A 20376-nucleotide genomic window follows, 5' to 3' on the forward strand; every position below is an offset into this window, starting at 1 on the left:
CAGTAAAGTCTGGCCAGGGGTGGAGAATTATGCTATTGAATGTAGGCCTGAGCCTTTAGAGCTCTGGGTGAGGTTGGCTTCCCCCAAATTCAGGTAATTTCTAAGGGATGAAAACTGCAGTGTCTAATGCAGGCTAGATTTATATGTTGTTTATAGTTGATCTCTGTGGCCTAGCATAGTATGTTGTACTATGATCAGTTGAAGTCAGTAGGAGTATATAGCTTTGTTTTTGTAGTGGTAATGAAAGAACCATTTATGTGTTTTTTTAAATAATTACATTTATTTTGACTCAAGGAAACTGTTGTTTTATTCAACAAGCATCTTACTGAATGCCTTCTATGCCTGAACACTGTCCAAAGCTAAGCATACAGGGATGACTTGGTCATGGGCTCTGCTCTCAGGAATTCAGTCTAGTACATTTGATTTTGGTGAAAATTAAACATATTTTATATTTTCATCAAGGTTAGTAAAACTTCTGGTTCTTTCATATCTCTCATTTCATTTGGAAAGCATTTACTTAGGAGTCTTAGTAACGATTTTTATTGCTTTCATATTGGCTAAATATGGTCTACCTCTGATTGATTAGTTCTAAGGTGTTTCTGAAATTTCTCATAAAGTTAAAATTGGTTTCTTTAGTAGCATTTCTGGTGCTGGCAACATCAATTTATGGTATGACGTAAGTGTGGATATATAATGTGAGTATTTCTGCCTGCATTTTACTATTTGCTGTTTCTTTGAATTTGTTCTGTGCTGTTGGGTTGACCATGATCTATTACTCTTCAAATTCAGAATGAAATGTAACGAGATGGTTAGTTTTTAAAGTGTATTTTGACTGATGTGTTCTAATAAGACTCAATTTAAATGATTATGTCAGTGGTATGGTTGTTTTCACTAATTTAAAAGCAAATGTAAATGTCTTCAGTGTGGCTTTCTATTCAAACTTTGTGTTTTTTCTTAGCTTTCAAAACAGCGTGTTGAATGTTTAGCAAAAACTGGCATAGCACAAATTATTGAAATTACTCTTCTGCAGCACATTCATTATATTAATTGTTAGACTATATTTAGTTAATATATCAAGGAGGCACTTTACCTCTATAACATAGAATACTGTGTTCTTACTATAATTTTATATCAATGGCCAATTGTTACTATTCCAAGACTTATAAGTGAGTTTATAGGGTTGTCAATTTTATGTGCTCCAAAAATGTATATACTACAGATCATCCCACTCAAACCTAGAAGAGTTATTTCCACAGTAGGTATAGTTTTATGATTTTCGGCTTTCTAATGTTTTCTTGTCATCTCAGCTGATGTGTTGAAAGAGTCCTCAATAGGGCTTAATCTATGACTGTGTTAAGAGAAACCTCAGCGGAAGGAGGACTGCTTTTTTTTTTTTTTTTAAAGATTTATTTTTTTTATTTATTTATTGCTATGCTGGGTCTTCGTTTCTGTGCTAGGGCTTTCTCTAGTTGCGGCAAGCGGGGGCCACTCTTCATCGCGGTGCACGGGCCTCTCACTATCGTGGCCTCTCTTGTTGCGGAGCACAGGCTCCAGACGCGCAGGCTCAGTAGTTGTGGCTCACAGGCCTAGTTGCTCCGCGGCATGTGGGATCTTCCCAGACCAGGGCTCGAACCCGTGTCCTCTGCATTAGCAGGCAGATTCTCAACCACTGCGCCACCAGGGAAGCCCCTAGGACTGCTTTTTAAAAGTAGTAATATCTGATTTTACAGTTCTTACAACAAAATATAAGGGTGTGACAAAAGTGATCTTGAGTTAGTATCTAACTTTGTCCATATAAAGGTACACCTTGCATATGTTTGTTTGTGTATGTGTGTGTAGTTGTTCTGAGCTTTTTGGAAATTGTTCTTAGCCTTCGAAAATCTGAGGAAAGGTTTGGGTATTTTTCCTGGAAAAATGCACGTTCACAAAATTTTAGTGGCATTTTAAGGGTATCATTTATACTTTCTAAAGTATATATGGACTCTAGAACCTCTGTTGATGTAAGAGAAGAGAAGAACACGCTTGAATTTGTCTCATTCTTTACTGATGCTCTGATTGGTAATCTTTAGAGTGATAGAAAGAACCTAACAGATGACATGGGAAGCAAAGGGAGAAATAATGGTTTTAAGAATGAAATGCTGGGTATAATATAAAACTTACTTTGATTTGAATACACTTGAAAAAATATTTTTAGGGAAGTTGGGAAGAAATCTACTCATCCTTAACTTGAATAGCTAGATGTTTTGCTAAGACCCTCTCCAGGTGACTCCAGGTTTAATATTTTGTTAGTAAAGTTGTTAATGGCATTAATGAAATACCTGCCAGGTAGATAATATATGTTGAAATGCTTTATAGGAAGGTGTCATCTTAGAGATGAATCAGTGCAGGAACCAGTTTGTCTGATACATGTATACAAGAACCCAGACCACATTTATTTGCCCTCAGTTATTTTCTCTTCCCTCTTTTCACCTAGTGTTAGGTTAAAGGGTCTGAAAGAGCATTCACAACATCCAGCACCTAACAGCTTTTAGAGAATTAAAAAAAATTAAAAAAAAAAAAAAGGATTAAGTAGACCTTCATGGAGTACTGACTCTAAAAACTTCTTTCTTATGTTGATGTGTTATGCTATGGTGTAATACTTATTCTTCCCACATAAAGTAATCACTTTATAGTAGTTTTATTTATTTATTGCTTTGTAGTTTAGTAAGTTTTGTTTTTCTTACTACATTGTAAGCTTTTTGAAGGCAGTTATGATTATCATTCATCTTTGTGTACCATACAGTAGTGATTCTCTATCTTGAATTATGTATTGACTTTTTTTTTTAAGTTAAAGTCTCAGACTTCCCAGGGCTATATCTGTAGCCATCTCCCAAACTTGAGTTCTTAGTCCTTGATTTTATTAGCCTAGCGCAATGGTTCTCAACCAGGGTCAATTTTGACCTGCAGGGAGCATCTGGCAATACCTGGAGACATTTTTGGCTGTCACAAGTCAGGTGAGGAGTTGCTACTGGTATCTGTTGGATTGAGGCCAGGGATGCTGCTAAACACCCTGCAATTCAAAATGTCAGTAATACTGAAGTTGAGAAACCCCGTGTAGCCAAATGTGGTCTTTAATGAAATTCCTGTGAGATTCTAGAAGTCAGTCATACAAGGCTTGTTTGTACTTGCTCATTAAGAAAGGCAGGTTTTTCCTCACAGGTCATAGATATCACTTCCCTATCCTCACCATGATTGGGTAAGAATGTATTTTCAGGAAGGAGGTACTGTGGGTCAAAGCTACGTGCTCTTGCTATTTATCTTACTTGTCTGATCTTTATTCTGCTGTAAAACATGTTTCCATTTCATTGTCACAGTCTTAGTTGAGGCTATCATAACTTCTTACTTGGATTATTGCAATGACCTTTTTTTAAAAAAATCGTTTTAATTTGAGGTAATTGTAGATGGACATACCATTGTAAGAAATAATGCAGAGAGATTCCATGCACCCTTTGCCCAGTTTCCCGCAAAGGTAACATTTGCAAAACTGGTAAAATATCACAAACAGGGTATTGACATTAATGTGACCCGCAGATCTTTAAATTCCCCCAGGTTTGCTTGTACTTGTGAGTGTGTGCACGCACGCGCGCGTGTGTGTACTCTATGCAGTTTTTCACATGTGTAGGTTTGTGTATCCTATCCTGCACAATACCTAGCATGATGTTACACACATGGTAAATGCTCAGTTCTTACACACTGTTGAAAGTACATTACCTTATATCCAAATGATTTCACATAGAGTTGGCTATTTAATTCTTCTTGTAGTTTTATGATAAGAATCATTATTTTGTATGAATCCTGATTTTATTAGGTTCAGATGCTTAAGCTTAGGTACATCTATATAATGACTCCTGTAGGAAAAAAAAATTAGGTATAATGAAACTGTTTGCATAACTGGTAAATAAACTAACAGTATTTCGTATGTTTATTAACAGAAATCTTATATGGTAAAGGCTTTCTCTGGTTCCTGTTTATAACTTTGTTTGCTGCTGTTAGTGTTGACTGAGAACCAACCATATGCTAAACATCATGCCAAGTTATAGGTACTAAAAAGGAAAAGTGGACAGTTTCTAGAGTATTTTGGAAGTCATACCAACAGGGCTTCTTATGCATTCGCTGTGGAGAGTAAGGGAAAATCAAGGCTGATTCCTAAATTTATGGTTTAAGCAACTGGGTAGATTTAGATTTACTGAGATAGTGAAGAAGGTTAAGGGTGAAAGGTTTCAGACCAGAGAGACTCAAGACATCTGTTTTGTGCTTTTTATATTATGTTTAAAATATCTATGTTGACATCCCAGTGGAAGTATAAAAGTTAGCTTATGAATCTGGTATTTAGAGGAAGACTTACCAGGATATAAAAGGATTGAAAGTTATGAGTTTAGATAAATTCACGTAAGGACAGAGAATAGCTAGAGAAGAAGGGAGTGGCTCAGAAGTGAGTTTGGGTAGACCAGGAAGACTTGTTGGCAGGTGAAACCGATCCCACTACCGGGCATATACCCTGAGAAAACCATAATTCAAAAAGAGTCACGTACCACAACGTTCATTGCAGCTCTATTTACAATAGCCAGGACATGGAAGCAACCTAAGTGTCCATCGACAGATGAATGGATAAAGAAGATGTGGCACATATATACGATGGAATATTACTCAGCCATAAAAAGAAACGAAATTGGGTTATTTGTAGTGAGGTGGATGGACCTAGAGACTGTCATACAGAGTGAAGTAAGTCAGAAAGAGAAAAACAAATACCGTGTGCTAACACATATATATGGAATCAAAAAAAAAAAAAAGGTTATGTAGAACCTAGGGGCAGGACGACAGGAATAAAGATGCAGACATAGAGAATGGACTTGAGGACACGGGGAGGGGGAAGGGTAAGCTGGGACGAAGTGAGAGAGTGACATGGACTTATATATACTACCAGATGTAAAATAGATTGCTAGTGGGAAGCAGCCACATAGCACAGGGAGATCAGCTCCGTGCTTTGTGACCATCTAGAGAGGTGGGATAGGGAGGGTGGGAGGGAGATGCAAGAGGGAGGAGATATTGGGATATATATATATGTATAGCTGATTCACTTTGTTATAAAGCAGAAACTAACACACCATTGTAAAGCAATTATACTCCAATGAAGATGTTAAAAAAAAAAAGAAAGACAGAAAAATGAATCCCTGGTGAGCAAAGAGGAAAAACTGGTAAAGAGTAGTGACATGGGAGCCAAGAGAGCAAGTGTTTAAGGAGGAAGTGATCAAGAAAGAATGTTGCTGAGAGCTCAAGAGGAATGAAAAGTTTCCTTTTGATTTGATAGTGTGGAAGTATCTGATCTTGACAAGCAGTTTAGTGGAATGGGAGAGAAAGCCAGGTGGAAGCAGGGTGAAGAGTGAATGGGATGTGAAAAGTAGAGATAGATGTAGATGACATCTTCAAGAAGTGTTTCTATGAAAGGGAGCAAGATTTGGGTCAGTAGCTAGAGTTCAATATGGGATCAAAAGAGGGTTTTTTCATGTTTGTTTTTAAAAATTAGAGATATTATATTTGTATATCATAAGAATGACCCAGGAGAGGGACAGATTGATGCTATGAAAGAAGAGGCGAGGGGATATTGGCTTGTATGAACAGGGGATACTACAGTCATAGGAAGGAAAAGATGAATCAGGGTAGAGATACATATGTGGGTTGGTTATAGGTATAACTGAAGAAAAGGGAATTCCTATGTGTCTTTTCCAGTGACATGTGAGTTGAGGACATTAGGAAGAGAGAGGGTAGGTAGTGCTTGTAGTTACATGAGTTTCCTTTTTTTTTTTTAATTTTTAAAATTGAAGTATAGCTGATTTTTTTTAAATTAATTAATTTATTTTTGGCTGTGTTGAGCTTCTTTAATTGCACAACTTCTCAGAATTTTTTAGCATGCTGTGATACGTTGAGAATCTCTTGAGTGTGGGACAGAGTATATCGGGACCAGAGAAAACTCAAATTGGAAGCCATTGGGGAGAAATTTGATTGCCTATTTCTTTCCTTTTTGAAAAGAGGATTAAAGTTTATATATCATAGACATAAATTTTTAAATTAATTAATCTGTTTTTGGCTGTGTTGGGTCTTCGTTGCTGCGTGCAGGCTTTCTCTAGTTGCGGCAAGCAGGGACTACTCTTCGTTGTGGTGTGTGGGCTTCTCATTGTGGTGGCTTCTCTTGTTGCGGAGCACGGGCTCTAAGCACACGGGCTTCAGTAGCTGTGGCACGCGGGCTCAGTAGTTGTAGCTCGCGGGCTCCAGAGCGCAGGCTCAGTAGTTGTGGTGCACGGGCTTCGTTGCTCCGCGGCATGTGGGATCTTCCCGGATCAGGGTTTGAACCCATGTCCCCTGCATTGGCAGGTGGATTCTTAACCACTGTGCCACCAGGGAAGTCCCTCATAGACATAATTTTTTAAATCTTGATTTTTTTCTGGTTACACAAGTGATCTTTATCTTTTCAAAAAGTACTCCCTTTACAAAAGGAAATGTACAACTTACAGTGAAAATTCTGTATAACCTCCCCCCAGTCTTTTCTTTCTCTTTCTTTCTCTATCTACCCTGCTCTAAATTTAAGGGTATTGTTGTCAATAGTTTGGTATTTGTTTTTTAAGTTTTGCTGTAATATTAACAGAAATGATTTATTTTGATGGAATGGAATTACACTATTTATCCTGTTCTTAAACTGTAACATATATCAGTATATGTAAATCTGTTAAAATCAACCTTCTTAATTCGTCTTTATTGTCATTAATTTTGGTGTACTTGATCTGACAAGGACTAAAGGAGATCATTTAAAATTTCTTATTCTGTTTCCATAGAGGTACATATTTCTGCTATACTTTGTTTCTGCTACTTGGTGGATTGAATTCTAGATAATTGTCAAGTGAGTCTCTTTTGTATAGTTCAAAGCTTTTTGCTTTGAAGACAGCTGCAATGTTAACCTTGCTCTTGTAAAAACAAAAAAAATCTTTACTTTTTCCATCATTTTGTTTTCAATTTTTAGGAGTCTGTTTAAATGGCATGTGGTTAGTCACATTTAGTTTTTTGTTTTTTGTGTTTTTTTAAATAAATTTGTTTGTTTGTTTGTTTTTGGCTGCATTGGGTCTTCGCTGCTGCGCGAGGGCTTTCTCTAGTTGCAGCAAGCGGAGGCTTCTCTTCGTTGTGGTGCGCGAGCTTCTCATTGCGGTGGCTTCTCTTGTTGCAGAGCACAGGCTCTAGGCGCATGGGCTTCAGTAGTTGTGGCAAACGGGCTTACTTGGTCTGTGGTATGTGGGACCTTCCCGGACCAGGGCTCAAACCTGTGTCCCCTGCATTGGCAGGCAGATTCTTAACGACTGTGCCACTAGGGAAGTCCCTCTGTTTAGTTTTGTACCAAGTCTGAGAGTCTTTTATAGCTGATCTGATCTTAATCCATTTACATTTATTTTTTAGTTTGCTTTTTTCTTGTTATCTATTTTTATTCTTCATCAGCAAAAAAAGAGAGAGAAATAAAGGAACTACTAGTTATTCTTTTTCAGATTCTTTTCCCTTGTAGATTATTACAAAACATTGCGTATAGTTCCCTGTGCTATACAGTAGGTCCATGTTGGTTATGTGTTTTCTATATAATAGTGTGTATATGTTGATCCGAAGCTCCTAATTTATCCCTCCATGCCCCGTCTCCGCCCGATGATGTTTCATTATGTGTTTAGGATTTTTAAGAAGGCAGTTTGAGAGTGCTATAATTTAAATATTAACTATTACATATTTGAGAACTTAAAAAAATCTGTAGTTGCTTGTTACACACATTTGGATGACATGTTGGCTAAATAAAGAATCTTTGACAAATCTTTTTCCCATGAATATTCACATAGAAGAGTCTTCTGACTTCCCAAGTTTTCGTGAGAACTTTGAGGCTAGCCTGATATTTTCCCTCCTTTGTTGGTCATTGGTTTCTTCTGCCTATATGCTTTTAAGATTTTTGAAGCTTACTGAGTTCAGCAGCATATGTCTATAACTTGATGGTTTACTCCTATTTGTTTATCTTTCCTGGTGCATGGTGAGATCATTCAATCTACAAATTAAATTCATTATTTCAGAAGAGACCTCGACTGTCTTTGCACTTTTCTCTTTTTCACAAGCAGAATTCCAGAGCATTGGAGTATGTTAATGAACAAAGCAGATAAAAATCCGTGCCCTTGTGTGGAGCTTAAATTGTAGCAGGCGTACACCAAAATAATAATGATGATGATGGTGATATATGAGAACATTTATATAGTGTTGTGGGTAGGAAAAGCAGTGTAAGAGGGATTAGAAGTACTGGGCAGTAGTTAGAGAAAGACAGGCCATAGATTACAATGCTTATTAGTCAATGTAGGCCTCATTGAGAAGGTAAAGGGAACAGCCAGTGCAAAAGTCCTAAGTTAGGAGCATGTGTCACATGCTAAAAAAACAAGTAAGCTGTGTAACTTACTCGCACAAGGAAGTAAGGAAAGGGAGTAAAATGATGGAGAAAGTAGAGGAAAATGAGGTCAGAATATATAGAAGCCGAGTTCAAAGCATGCTAGATTATATATGGCCTTGAAGGCTGTTATTTGTGGGTCACTATCATTCTGGGTGCTTTATTGAGAACGGTATGTAGAGAATGGTGGTAGAAGCAGGGAGGATTGATTGAGCAGTCAACGCAGTAATCTACATATGTGAAATGGTGATAGCTGTATGGACCAGGGAATTAGCGGTGAAGATGGTTAAGATCTCATAGATTTGGAAGTCGGGTGTGAGAAAATAAGAGGGATCAAAGATGACTCCAAGATTTTAGCCTGGCAGCTGAAAGGATGGAATTGCCAGCAACTGAGATGTAGAAGGCTGAAGATAGAGCTCATTTTAAGGAAATCATCAGGAGTTCAGTTTTGCACATTAAGACAGAAATATCTCTTAGACATTCAAGTGAAGAGTCAGGTAGAAGGTTTCAAATGAGTCTGGAGTTCAGGAGAAAGAGCTGAGCTGGCGGTATTAATTTGGGTTAGCAGCATATGGATGACATTACCAAGAGAGTGATTATAGATATTGAGAAAAAAGGGCAGGGACTGAGGCCTGGGGTATTCACAGTATTACAAGGTTGCCGAGGAGGTACAAGCTAAGGAGACTAATAAGGGGAGAACAAGTGAGATAATAGAGGTCGTCTCCTGAAGTTCACTGAAGAGAGTGACTGCTGAAAAGTTAAGTAAGATGAGAGCTGAGAACTGCCTATTGCAAAACAATCATTCGTGAACTTAATAAGAGCAGATTTAGTGGAGTGATGAGAGTGATATACTAATATAAGTACATATAAGAGGGAATGGAAGGAGAGGAATTGGAGACAGCTAGTATAGATGATTTATGTAGAGTTTGTTCTGCAAAAGGGAGTAGAATTCTGGAGCAGTAGCTAGCAGAGAGAAGAAGATTAAGACTTCTTTTAAAAATGGGAGCAAAAGTATTTTTTGGCGTGTGTCAAAGAAATGATATAGTAGAAAAGAGAACTCTGATGATCTTTTCTACTTTATTCTGATCTTTTCAATCATATTGAGTCTTTTACTAAAGAGGTATTCATTTCTTTAATGGGTTTTTTTCTTCACTTTCTTTACATTTTGCCTCTGGTTGTCTCATTTCTTCTTTAATCTTTTATTTCAAGAATCCCATCATAAATTTAAGAGAATAGAGAAGTCCAGAATTTCTTGTTTCCTGGATTTATTCTTTGAAAGCCTCCTCAACTGTTTTTTGCTACTTAAGTTTTTCTTGTTTGTTGGTTACATATGAAGCAATTGAGGTATTGTTTTTTTCAGTGTTATTGATTGTATCAATAGTATTTATTGAATATTTGAGGATGTTGCTTAGATGCTCTCCTTTGTTGTGTTGCTGATATTGCTGAAGTGGAAGAGCAGATTCTGTAAAGAGCTATTTATATGCCTTTTCCTGGTCCTGTTTACTTATACTAATGATAGTTTTTAATATCCACTGGACACTTAACTGATAACATTGTTTATATTATTTGTGAAATAGAATGTTTATTTTACTGGATATGCTTTTGCAGACATGAGATTTGCCTAAGTGGCCAGGAAAAAAAGACCATGGGTATTTGTATTTAAGCAGAAATTAAGATTTGTATGAATGTAGTAATGAATCAAAAGTTGGATTATCATAAATCAGATCCTGTTTTCCTGCTGGCATAATTATTTATTGGGACCTGCCATTTCTGACTGTTGGTTCATCAAAAGCTATAGATATAAATGACCAAATAACCGTATGCCTCAACTTTTTCTTGCATTTCAGAGAACCTTGATGGGATTTTATAGCAGTTGTAATCATCTAGCCTTAGTTTAATTTACGAAATAGATTTTAAATAATATAAGTTAATTTGAATTGGTATAAATTTGTAGCTATAGATTAGCAACTCTTAACTAAGGGTTGTATGTTAGAATAATGTAGAGTTTTTCAAAATTCACATTTTTAAAGAACTCCCTGTAGTGATTCTTATGCTTAAGAACTATAACTTATAGAAAAAAAGTTATATATGTTTTTATTCATCATAAGAGCTAATATAGGAATGTCTAATTCAAAACTATTTTCCTACATAGAGTTTTCTTTTGCACCAGTGTAAATGTAGAAAAATTGGTAAAGTCACATAAGCCTTTTATGCTTTTTTCCCCCCAATATATGTGAACTATAACTTGACTGTCAGGGCAGTTATATGTTAGTAAATTATCCCTTTATACTTTGCCAGAAATTCCATGCTATAAGCCACTTAGCATTTCATTGCCTCAGATTACTGGTGTAATCTGATCTTGGTGTAACTGCAGAATTAAATAACTTGCCCTTGTAACTTTATGGACTTTGGGGGATGGATATTCCCTGAGCGTAAGCCAGAGAAATCTACCCCCAATTTTAGTGAAGTATTCAGAGTTTAGATTGGTTCCTAAAGGGTAATATGAAAAGAGAAATTCTTAAGAGTTGATTGGAAGAGTTAGGACTAGCTAGCTTACTTTTCTTACAACTTTGTTTTTTAGGTGTCATTGCAGATTAAGATCTTTTATTCCTGTTGCTCCTGCCATAGGCTAGGCATTGCTGTTTTCATTAATTTGCTTAAGTGTAATCTTTTTTACCACTGTATTATCTCTCTAAACAAAAACATCCATCTTTGCCTCAGTTTTCACTTTTGTAGTCAAATGGTGCAGCTAGTAGTTTGCAGGCTGGAAAGCACCTTAGTGCTCCTGAGAAAGAAGAGGACCCAGTCGCTGTATCCCTACCTCAGCTTTGAAATTACAGTCTCTTCATTTCTACTTTCTTGCACATTGTTCTGTTTTGGTGGTGGTGGTAGTGGAAGGATTGTTTAAGGAGTAAGGAAGGAGATCCACACTACTTGACTTGGTGGGCTACGTCTTGAGCCAGACCAAGTATTCCAGTGCTTTGTTGGTAACATTTCAGACAACTAGTTATATTGTATGTAATCTGTACCTACCAGAGTTTATGTAATCTGTATCATCAGAGTGATAATATATGAAGACTTAGAAGTTGGATTTCATGAGATCTGGGAGTTTGCTAGGTAGAGCAGCCTGAAATTGAAATGAAGAAAGGACTTGATTGATTATGTAAGGTATCAGTTGCATAACTTGGAACTTGGAAGAACACATTGAAAGATCAATCCATCCAAAGGAGAGACTCCTCTGGAAAGAACTGAAAATTAAAATGAGGACTGTTGCTTTAAGCATTGAAAGCTCTGCCTGTGTTCCCTTCCCTGCCCCCACACACACTTTTCTGATTAGAAATGGTATGTTTTTATGTGATTTGTAAGTCAGTAACAATACTTATGACAAATATAAATACACCCTACTTAAGGAAGACTGACTTAGAATCTCCTTAAGGGTTGAATTCCAGGCAGTATTTCCTTAGGTTTTTGAAATGTTCACTCCCTGGTTAAGAACCCATTTTCTCCCAATGCAGGATTGAAATTAAACTTTGAAAATTCTTACGTAATTTTTTTTTTATTATTATTGTGAAAATGTTTTGTCCATTACTTATAAAAATTATCTTTTTTGGGGTGCTTAATAAAACATTTTTAATAGACTAAATTAACATTTCCTTTCCCACTGGGATGTTACTTTCTTTTATAAAAATTATCTTAATATTTAAGAAATAGAGTCAATAGATAGGAAGAAAATGGGAAAATGATGGGATTAAAACTCATGGAGTTGCATAGCTTCATTGTATAATCAATAATTAAAGCTATGTTATATTCTTACTAATACAGCTATGCACAAAAATCTCACTTGGAACTTCTCCAAAGACCAGATAACAAATGCACCAATCAACAGACCACACTGAAACTGTGCATTGAGCATTGCTTACTCCTAGTTTCTCCTTTTCACTTGGCATTGAAAAATGATCTTTTCTAATTTCCCTACCTATCCAGTTTTCTGTTATTTTCCAAAGGGAAAAGTTTCTTCTATTCAGCCATTTTTTTGTCTGTTCACTTTTGTCTCTTTCTCTTGGTCACGTTGCTGCTTCTAGCAGAATTTATTTAATGAACCCGGTATTGATGGACATTTAGGTTGGATATGGCTTTTAAATATATCTTTTGATACAAAATGTTTATTTACATTGCTTAATACTAATGTTTTTCTGCAGGAAATTAATTTTAATAGTTTTAACTTGAATATGTTTTCTTATAGCAGAAAAAGAAAACTAAGAACTTCAATCCACCAACACGTAGAAATTGGGAAAGTAATTACTTTGGGATGCCCCTCCAGGATCTGGTTACAGCTGAGAAGCCCATACCACTATTTGTTGAAAAATGTGTGGAATTTATTGAAGATACAGGTAGGATAGAAGTATCATTGCAAGAGGTTTGATATAAAATTTCACTTTTGCTACACCAATAGTTTGTCAAATGTTCCTGATTCAAGCTAAAATTTGAAAGAGGTGTATCGTTCTCATTAGGATTGATTATCTTGAGTATTAATTCTAGATGTAACCATCTGATATTTGAAAGCAGTTTTGTTGTTAGCCAGTCATGCTTTTGTTGGACTTCTCTTTATTAAATGGCTAAGTCAAATACTAAAATGTTAAACTTACCTTATTCTGGAATTTAGAATAACTCAGTTATTAAATTATGCTACTGTTTAATCATAGATATGATTTAAATCAATAATTTGAATGTTTGCAACATTTTAAGTCTAATACTATTTTTTAACTCATTTTACACGTGAATTTTTCTTTTACAAATTCATAGCAATATTTGTGAATGTGCAAGAGGTAGCTTGTTTGTGATGTTACTATTTATTCAGCAGCACTAGCTTAATATGGTTTGTATGGTTTGAGTTGTATTTGTAAGGAGTGTGTAGATATCCTCACTGTTTTAAAAACAAGCCTGCTCTTATGTTTACTTTGTCTGATGAAACCATTACTGAGGGTTGGACTAGTCAGAGTTGGGTAATAAAGGCAGAATATTATGTTTATGTGCATTTAAAATGAATACAAGTTAACCATGAAACTTGAGTGATTTGAATAGACTCCAAAATTTAATGGTTTGAAAACATGAGCTAATTTCATTTTAGCTTTATTTATTCTTAATGACCTCTTTTGATAAACAAGTATTGTTTAAAGAATAAACAAGTTAGGATGCCCATGTCCTATCCAAAAAATCAAGCTCATTTTTACTTAGGTGTATGTACGCCATACCATTTCATCTTGACTGTCAGCTAAGTTCTATACATACATATTAGGTTGTCTGGTGAGAAGTGCTAACAGTTTTTTGTTTTTTTTTTTTTTAATTATTAGCACCTTTAATTATTATTTATTTATTTATTTGGCTGTGTTGGGTCTTCGTTTCTGTGCGAGGGCTTCCTCTAGTTGCAGCAAGCGGGGGCCACTCTTCATCGCGGTGCGTGGGCCTCTCACTATCGCGGCCTCTCTTGTTGCGGAGCACAGGCTCCAGACGCGCAGGCTCAGTAGTTGTGGCTCACGGGCCTAGTTGCTCCGCGGCATGTGGGATCTTCCCAGACCAGGGCTCGAACCCGTGTTCCCTGCATTAGCAGGCAGATTCTCAACCACTGCACCACCAGGGAAGTCCTAACTTTCAGTTTTAATAACGAGTGGAATATGGGGCAATACCTGTTATCCACTGGTATTAGAGTTGAAATAGCCTATCTTCTCCCTTAAGTTAATAAATTTTAACTTATAGAGCCTGTATTTGGATATGCCTTCAATCATTTGTTTTTTCCTTCAACAGAAGTATTAGGCAAATTTCTTTATGTATTTCTGTCCATCTTTAGCATAGTAGAAATGCAGAGGTTCTTATAATATTAGCTACCTGCTTTGAGGTTAAAGAAATCTCATTTTCTCTAGTAATATAATTAGGCCTTGTGGATATGACTGAGCAATTCAAAAAGACTTTTCTTTAGTGATTAGAAAATAACAATAAAGTAATAATGGATTGCATTTTGTACATTTATTTTTATAATTAAAAAGTCCTACTTCTTGAATATTTTCGTGGTAGTTGAGTGATTTGGCTTGAGGAAAATAAATTCCAAGTGTAAGATAAAATGAAAATTCTAGTTCAATTCTTAGCAACATTTGAATTAGTTCAGCCAACTGGCAGGTAATTTATATATTTAAGTGCTTTGTTAGAAGTATACTTAGGTACCATAAGACCATAAGAATACTTATATAAAGATTAAAGCTAGTTCTTTTGTTGATGTAGTAGTATGTATCATTTTGTTACTGATTAATGCTAATCCATTTTAGCAGAAATTCTCAGTTGTTTAAGAATTGAATATCAGATTCTCATTATGGACTGGAGCAGCCATCTCCATGTTTAAGGTTTAACTTGTAACGTAAATATAATCAACACCCTTGTTCAGAGGACTAACCTTCTTTTAAACAACCCTGAAGAAAATACGGTGGAAGTTTTTAAAATCAGCTCTACTGTTATAACTTACATGCAATAAAATTTACCAATTTTAATGATACAGTATGAGTTTTAATAACTTTAGTCATATAAGCACCACCACAATCAAGATATAGAACATTTTTATCACCTCAAAAAACATCTAGTCTTTTGTCACATATGATGTTAGCTCTTAGTTTTTTGTAGATATTCTTTATCAGGTTGAAAAGTATCCTTCTATTCTATTTTTCTAAAGAAAGCACTGGCTCTTTTAATTTTTTAAGCTTTATTATTTATTTATTTATTTATTTATTTTAGTCTGCTTTGGGTTTTAGTTGCGGCACGTGGGGTCTTCGTTGAGGCACGCGGGATCTTTCTTGTTGCGGTGCTCGGGCTCTTCATTGTGATGCCTGGGCTTCTCTCTAGTTGTGGCGTGTAGGTTTTCTCTTCTCTAGTTGTGGTGTGCAGGTTCCAGAGCGCCAGGACTCTGTAGTTTGCAGCACGCGGGCTCTAGTTGAGGCACATGAGCTCAGTAGTTGTGGCATGTGGGCTTTAGTTGCCCTGCAGCATGTGGGATCTTAGTTCCCTGACCAGGGATTGAACCTGTGTTCCCTGCATTGGAAGGTGGATTCTTTACCACTGAACCACCAGGAAAGTCCCAATCCTTCTATTCTTAGTTTGCTGCATTTTTATCCAAAACGGATGTTGATTTTGTCATGTGGCTTTTCTGCTTCTGTTGATATGATCATAGAGTTCTTATTAAAGTCTGTTTATGTGGTGAATTATATTAATTGATTTTTTTTTTGAGGTTTTTTTTTTCGGCTGTGGGGTCTTCATTGGGTCTTCGTTGCTGTGCACGGGCTTCTCATTGTCGTGGCTTCTCTTATTGCGGAGCACAGGCTCTAGGCACGCAGGCTTCAGTAGTTGTGACTCATGGGCTCTAGAGCGCAGGCTCAGTAGTTGTGGCGCATGGGCTTAGTTGCTCCGCGGCATGTGGGATCTTCCTGGGCCAGGGCACGAACCCGTGTCCCCTGTATTGGCAGGTGGAATCTTAACCACTGTGCCACCAGAGAAACCCCATTAATTGATTTTTAAATGTTGATTTTTAAACTAACCTTGCGTTCCTGGGTTAGTCATACACCACTTGGTCATAATGTTTTATTGCTGGATCCAGTTTGCTAAAATGTTAAGGATTTCTGCATTCTAAAGAAATATTGGTCTATAGTTTTCTTTTCTTGCAGTGTCTTTGTCTGGTTTTGCTATCAGGGTAAACCTGGCATCATAGACTGAGTCTATTTTCTGGAAAAGTTTGTATAGAATGGTAATATTTCTTTATTAAATTTCTGTAGAGTTCACCCGGGAAACTATTTGGACCTGGAATCTTGTTTGTGAGGAGGCTTTTAACTATACATTAAATTCCTTTAATAGATACAGGGCTGTACAGATTTTCAGTTTCTTCAGTAAGCATTGATTGTTTGTGTCTTTCAAGGAGTTTGTCCATTTCATTCAAGTTGGCAGAGGTGGTTTATAAAATTCCTTATCATACTTTTAATGTCTGTAGCATCTGTCTTCTCTTTTGTTTTTGGCATTACTGATTTCTTTTTTTGTCCTCTTGAGAGAGGTTTATCAATTTTATTGATCTTTCAAAGAACCAACTTTTGGTTTTATTGAGTTTCCTCTCTTGTCCATTTCTAAGTTCATTGAATTCTACTTTTTTCTGTTTTCCTTCTTTCTGCTTTCATTTTGTTTCTTTATAGTTTCTTAAAATGGAAGCTAGATAATGATTTTGACCAGTCTTCTACTATAATGTTTAATGTTTAAAAATTTCCTGTAAACATTATTTTAGCTGTGTGCCACTGATCTTGATATGTTGTTTCCATTTTCATTCAGTTCAAAATACTTTGTAATTTCCCTTTTGACTTTTTAATTTAACTCATTGATTATTAAAAGTGTTTTATTTCTAAATGTTTTCCAGATATCTTTCTGTTATTCATTTCTAGTTTAATTCTATTGTAGTTGGAAAACAGTTTGATTTCAGTGTAAGTTTATTGAGACTTGTTATTTATAGCCCAGAATATGGTCTGTTTTGAAGAATGTTCCATGGAGCCTTCAGCAGAATGTTTTTTAAGCTGTTGGGTGAAGGGTTCTATAAATGTCAGGTCAAGTTCTTGAGAGTATTCGTCAAGTCTTGGCTATCCTTACTGATTTTCTTGTTGACTCGTTTTTTTAATTGAGTACTATTGAAATCTGAAATCATGATTGAGATTTGTCTGTTTCTCCTTTCAGTTGTATTAGTTTTTGCGTCATGTGTTTTGAAATTCTTTTAGTTGCACATACATTTAGGATTATGTCTTTTTTTATGAACTGACATATTATCATTATGAAGCATTCTCCTTGTTCTGAAGCCTCATTCGTCTAAAATTAACATAGCCAATGGTATTTTCTTTTGAGTAGTGTCTATGTGGTATATCTTTTTTCATTCTTTCATTTGTATCTTTATATTTAACGTAGTTTCTTGTGGATAGCATATCTGAATCTGACAATCCACTTCTTTTAAGTGGAGCATTTATTAGGTCATTGGCTTTTCATGTAATAATCAATATAACTGGTTTTAAGTCTGCCATCTTGTTTTTATTTTCTTTTTGTCTCATGTGAGCATCATTCCTTTTCTCTTCTTTTCCTGCCTTCTTTTGGATTAACTGAATATTTTTTATTCTATTTTAACTCCAATGTCAGGGTTATTAGTTATATTTATCTGTTAGGATTTTTCAGTGGTGCTGTAGAATTTGAAATAATAAAAAGTTCAGAAAGTTAAAAAGGCATCAGTTATCACTTTTATACCATCCTAGTGACTTTGCTTTTTAAATGAATGGACAACGATGTACAGTTTTTACTATGTGGCCACTGGTTTAAAAGATGCTCACTTTGTTTTTTCATTCATTTTTGCGGGAAAAGGGGACTTGTACATAAGGTCAGTCCTGCTCCCTCAGAATCATGTTAAATGTGGCTAGCAGTGTAGGTACAGAACTGTAGTTAGTTGTGCATTTGTGATTTTTATCACTGTTTGTTTAATCACAGTTCATCTTCAGACAACATTACACCACCATGATATGTAGCTTAAGAACCTTGGAACAGTTCATTTAACCCTCCTATCCCTTGTTCTTTTGTTGTTAATTGTTAATTGTTAAAACATTTTAATTTTACAATATGTTTTAAACATCACAGTATATGTTCATAATTTTTGCTTTAAACAGATAATTATCCTTGTTTTTGAAAGATATCACATACTCTACAATTCACCCATTTAAATTGTACAATCCAGTGGTATGTTTGTATATTCACAGAGTTGTGCAGCCATCGGCACTTTCAATTTTCATCACCCCCAAAATAAACCCCACCCATTAAGCAGTCACTCCCTATTCTCCACACCCACCTTCCCTTAACTTTCTGTCTCTATAGATTTACCTGTTCTGGTCTCTTATGACTGGCTTCTTTGATTTAACATAGTGTTTTATAACATCAGTGTTAGCATCTGTCAGTACTTCATTCATTTTTATTGTTGAATAATTTTCCATTGATGAACATTTGTGTTGTTTGCCACTTTTTGACTATTGTGAATATTGCTGCTGTGAACCCTCCTGTAAAAGTTTTGTGTGGACACGTTTTTCACTTCTTTTGAGTATATATATCTAAGAGTGGAATTTCTAGATCATATAGTACCTCTGTGTTTAACCTTTTGAGGAATTTACCAGACTGTCTTCCAAAGTGGCTGCACCATTTTACATTCCCACCAGCAATATGCAAGAGTTCCAGTTTCTCCACATCTTTGCTAACACTTATTTTCTGATTTTTTGATTATAGCCATCCTAGTGGGTATGAAATGGTATCTCATATGGTTTTGATTTGCATTTTCCTGATGACAAATGATGTTGAACATATTTTCAGGTGTTTATTGGCCATTTGTGTATCTTCTTTGGAGAAGTATATATTCAGCTACTTTACCATTTTTAAATTGAGTTGTTTGTCTTACTGTTGAGTTTTTTTTTTTTTTTTAAATATTTGTGAGATGAATGCACCCAAAGCCTTTTATTTATTTATTTATTTATGGCTGTGTTGGGTCTTCGTTTCTGTGCGAGGGCTTTCTCTAGTTGTGGCAAGCGGGGGCCACTCTTCATCGCGGTGCATGGGCCTCTCACTATCGCGGCCTCTCTTGTTGCGGAGCACAGGCTCCAGACGCGCAGGCTCAGTAATTGTGGCTCACAGGCCCAGCTGCTCCGCGGCATGTGGGATCCTCCCAGACCAGGGCTCGAACCCGTGTCCCCTGCATTGGCAGGCAGTTTCTCAACCACTGCGCCACCAGGGAAGCCCTCTTAGTGTTGAGTTTAAAAGCTCTTTATATATCCTGGATACAAGTTGCTTTCAATATGACCTGCAAAAATTTTTCCCCCAGATTCCTTGTTGGTATCATTTGAAGCATAAAAGTTGAAAATTTTGATGAAATCCAGTTTTTAAAAAAATTTTGTTATTGTGCACATGGTATCATATCTAAGAAGGTTTTGCCAAACCCAAGATCACAAAGATTTATTCCTATATATTCTTCTAAGAGTTTTTTGGTTTTAGCTCTTTCATTGAGGTCTGTGATCCATTTTGAGTTTATTTTTGTGTATGGCACAAGGAAGGATTCCAGCTTGATTCGTTTGCTTCTACATATCCATTGTTCAAGCACCATTTATTGAATTGCCTTGGCATTCTTTTTGAAAATCAATTGACTGTAAATATGAGTACTTCTGCACTTCCACGTATATTCCATTGATCTATATGCCTATCCATTTTTTTTTTTATATTTATTTGGTTGCACTGGGTCTTAGTTGTGGCAGGTGGGCTCCTTAGTTGTGGCTCATTGGCTCCTCAGTTGCAGCATGCCGGCTCCTCAGTTGTGGCATGCGAACTCTTAGTTGCAGCATGCATGTGGGATCTAGTTCCCTGACCAGGGATCGAACCTGGGCCCCCTGCATTGGGAGCATGGAGTCTTAACCACTGCACCACCAGGGAAATCCCTATGCCTATCCTTTTTTGCCAGTACCACTTTGTTTTCGTTATTTAGCTTTCTAGTAAGTTTTTAAATCGAGAAGTGTAGTCCTTCAACTTTGTTCTTCTGATAGTTCTAGGCTGTTGATGGATTTCGTTTTTCTTTTCAGCTTTTTTTTTTAAATTTATTTATTTTATTTATTTATTTTTGGCTGCGTTGGGTCTTCGTTGCTATGCGTGGGCTTTCTCTAGTTGTGGCGAGCAGGGGCTACTCTTCATTGCGGTGTGCGAGCTTCTCATTGCGGTGGCTTCTCGTTGTGGATCACGGGCTCTAGACGCGCGGGCTTCAGTAATTGTGGCACGTGGGCTCAGTAGTTGTGGCACACGGGCTTAGTTGCTCT

The 20376-nt window shown here is 36.3% G+C and overlaps 1 protein-coding gene across 4 annotated transcripts in view; it reads left to right on the top strand.

Annotated features, from left to right (window-relative positions):
- Positions 1 to 20376, top strand: part of ARHGAP5 (Rho GTPase activating protein 5) — a 78765-nt gene that overhangs the window by 22719 nt on the left and 35670 nt on the right. For 2 of the 4 annotated variants that reach the window (XM_061180762.1, XM_061180761.1), the window contains exon 3: positions 12732 to 12879. The exons of 1 other annotated variant lie outside the window; for it this stretch is intronic. In XM_061180762.1, coding sequence (XP_061036745.1) covers positions 12732 to 12879 — 148 coding nt within the window. The remainder of the gene's footprint in view (positions 1 to 12731; positions 12880 to 20376) is intronic. One more of the 4 variants, XM_061180763.1, reaches the window with a different exon arrangement.

This window comes from Eubalaena glacialis, chromosome 2 (assembly GCF_028564815.1).
Source record: "Eubalaena glacialis isolate mEubGla1 chromosome 2, mEubGla1.1.hap2.+ XY, whole genome shotgun sequence".
NCBI lineage: Eukaryota > Metazoa > Chordata > Mammalia > Artiodactyla > Balaenidae > Eubalaena > Eubalaena glacialis.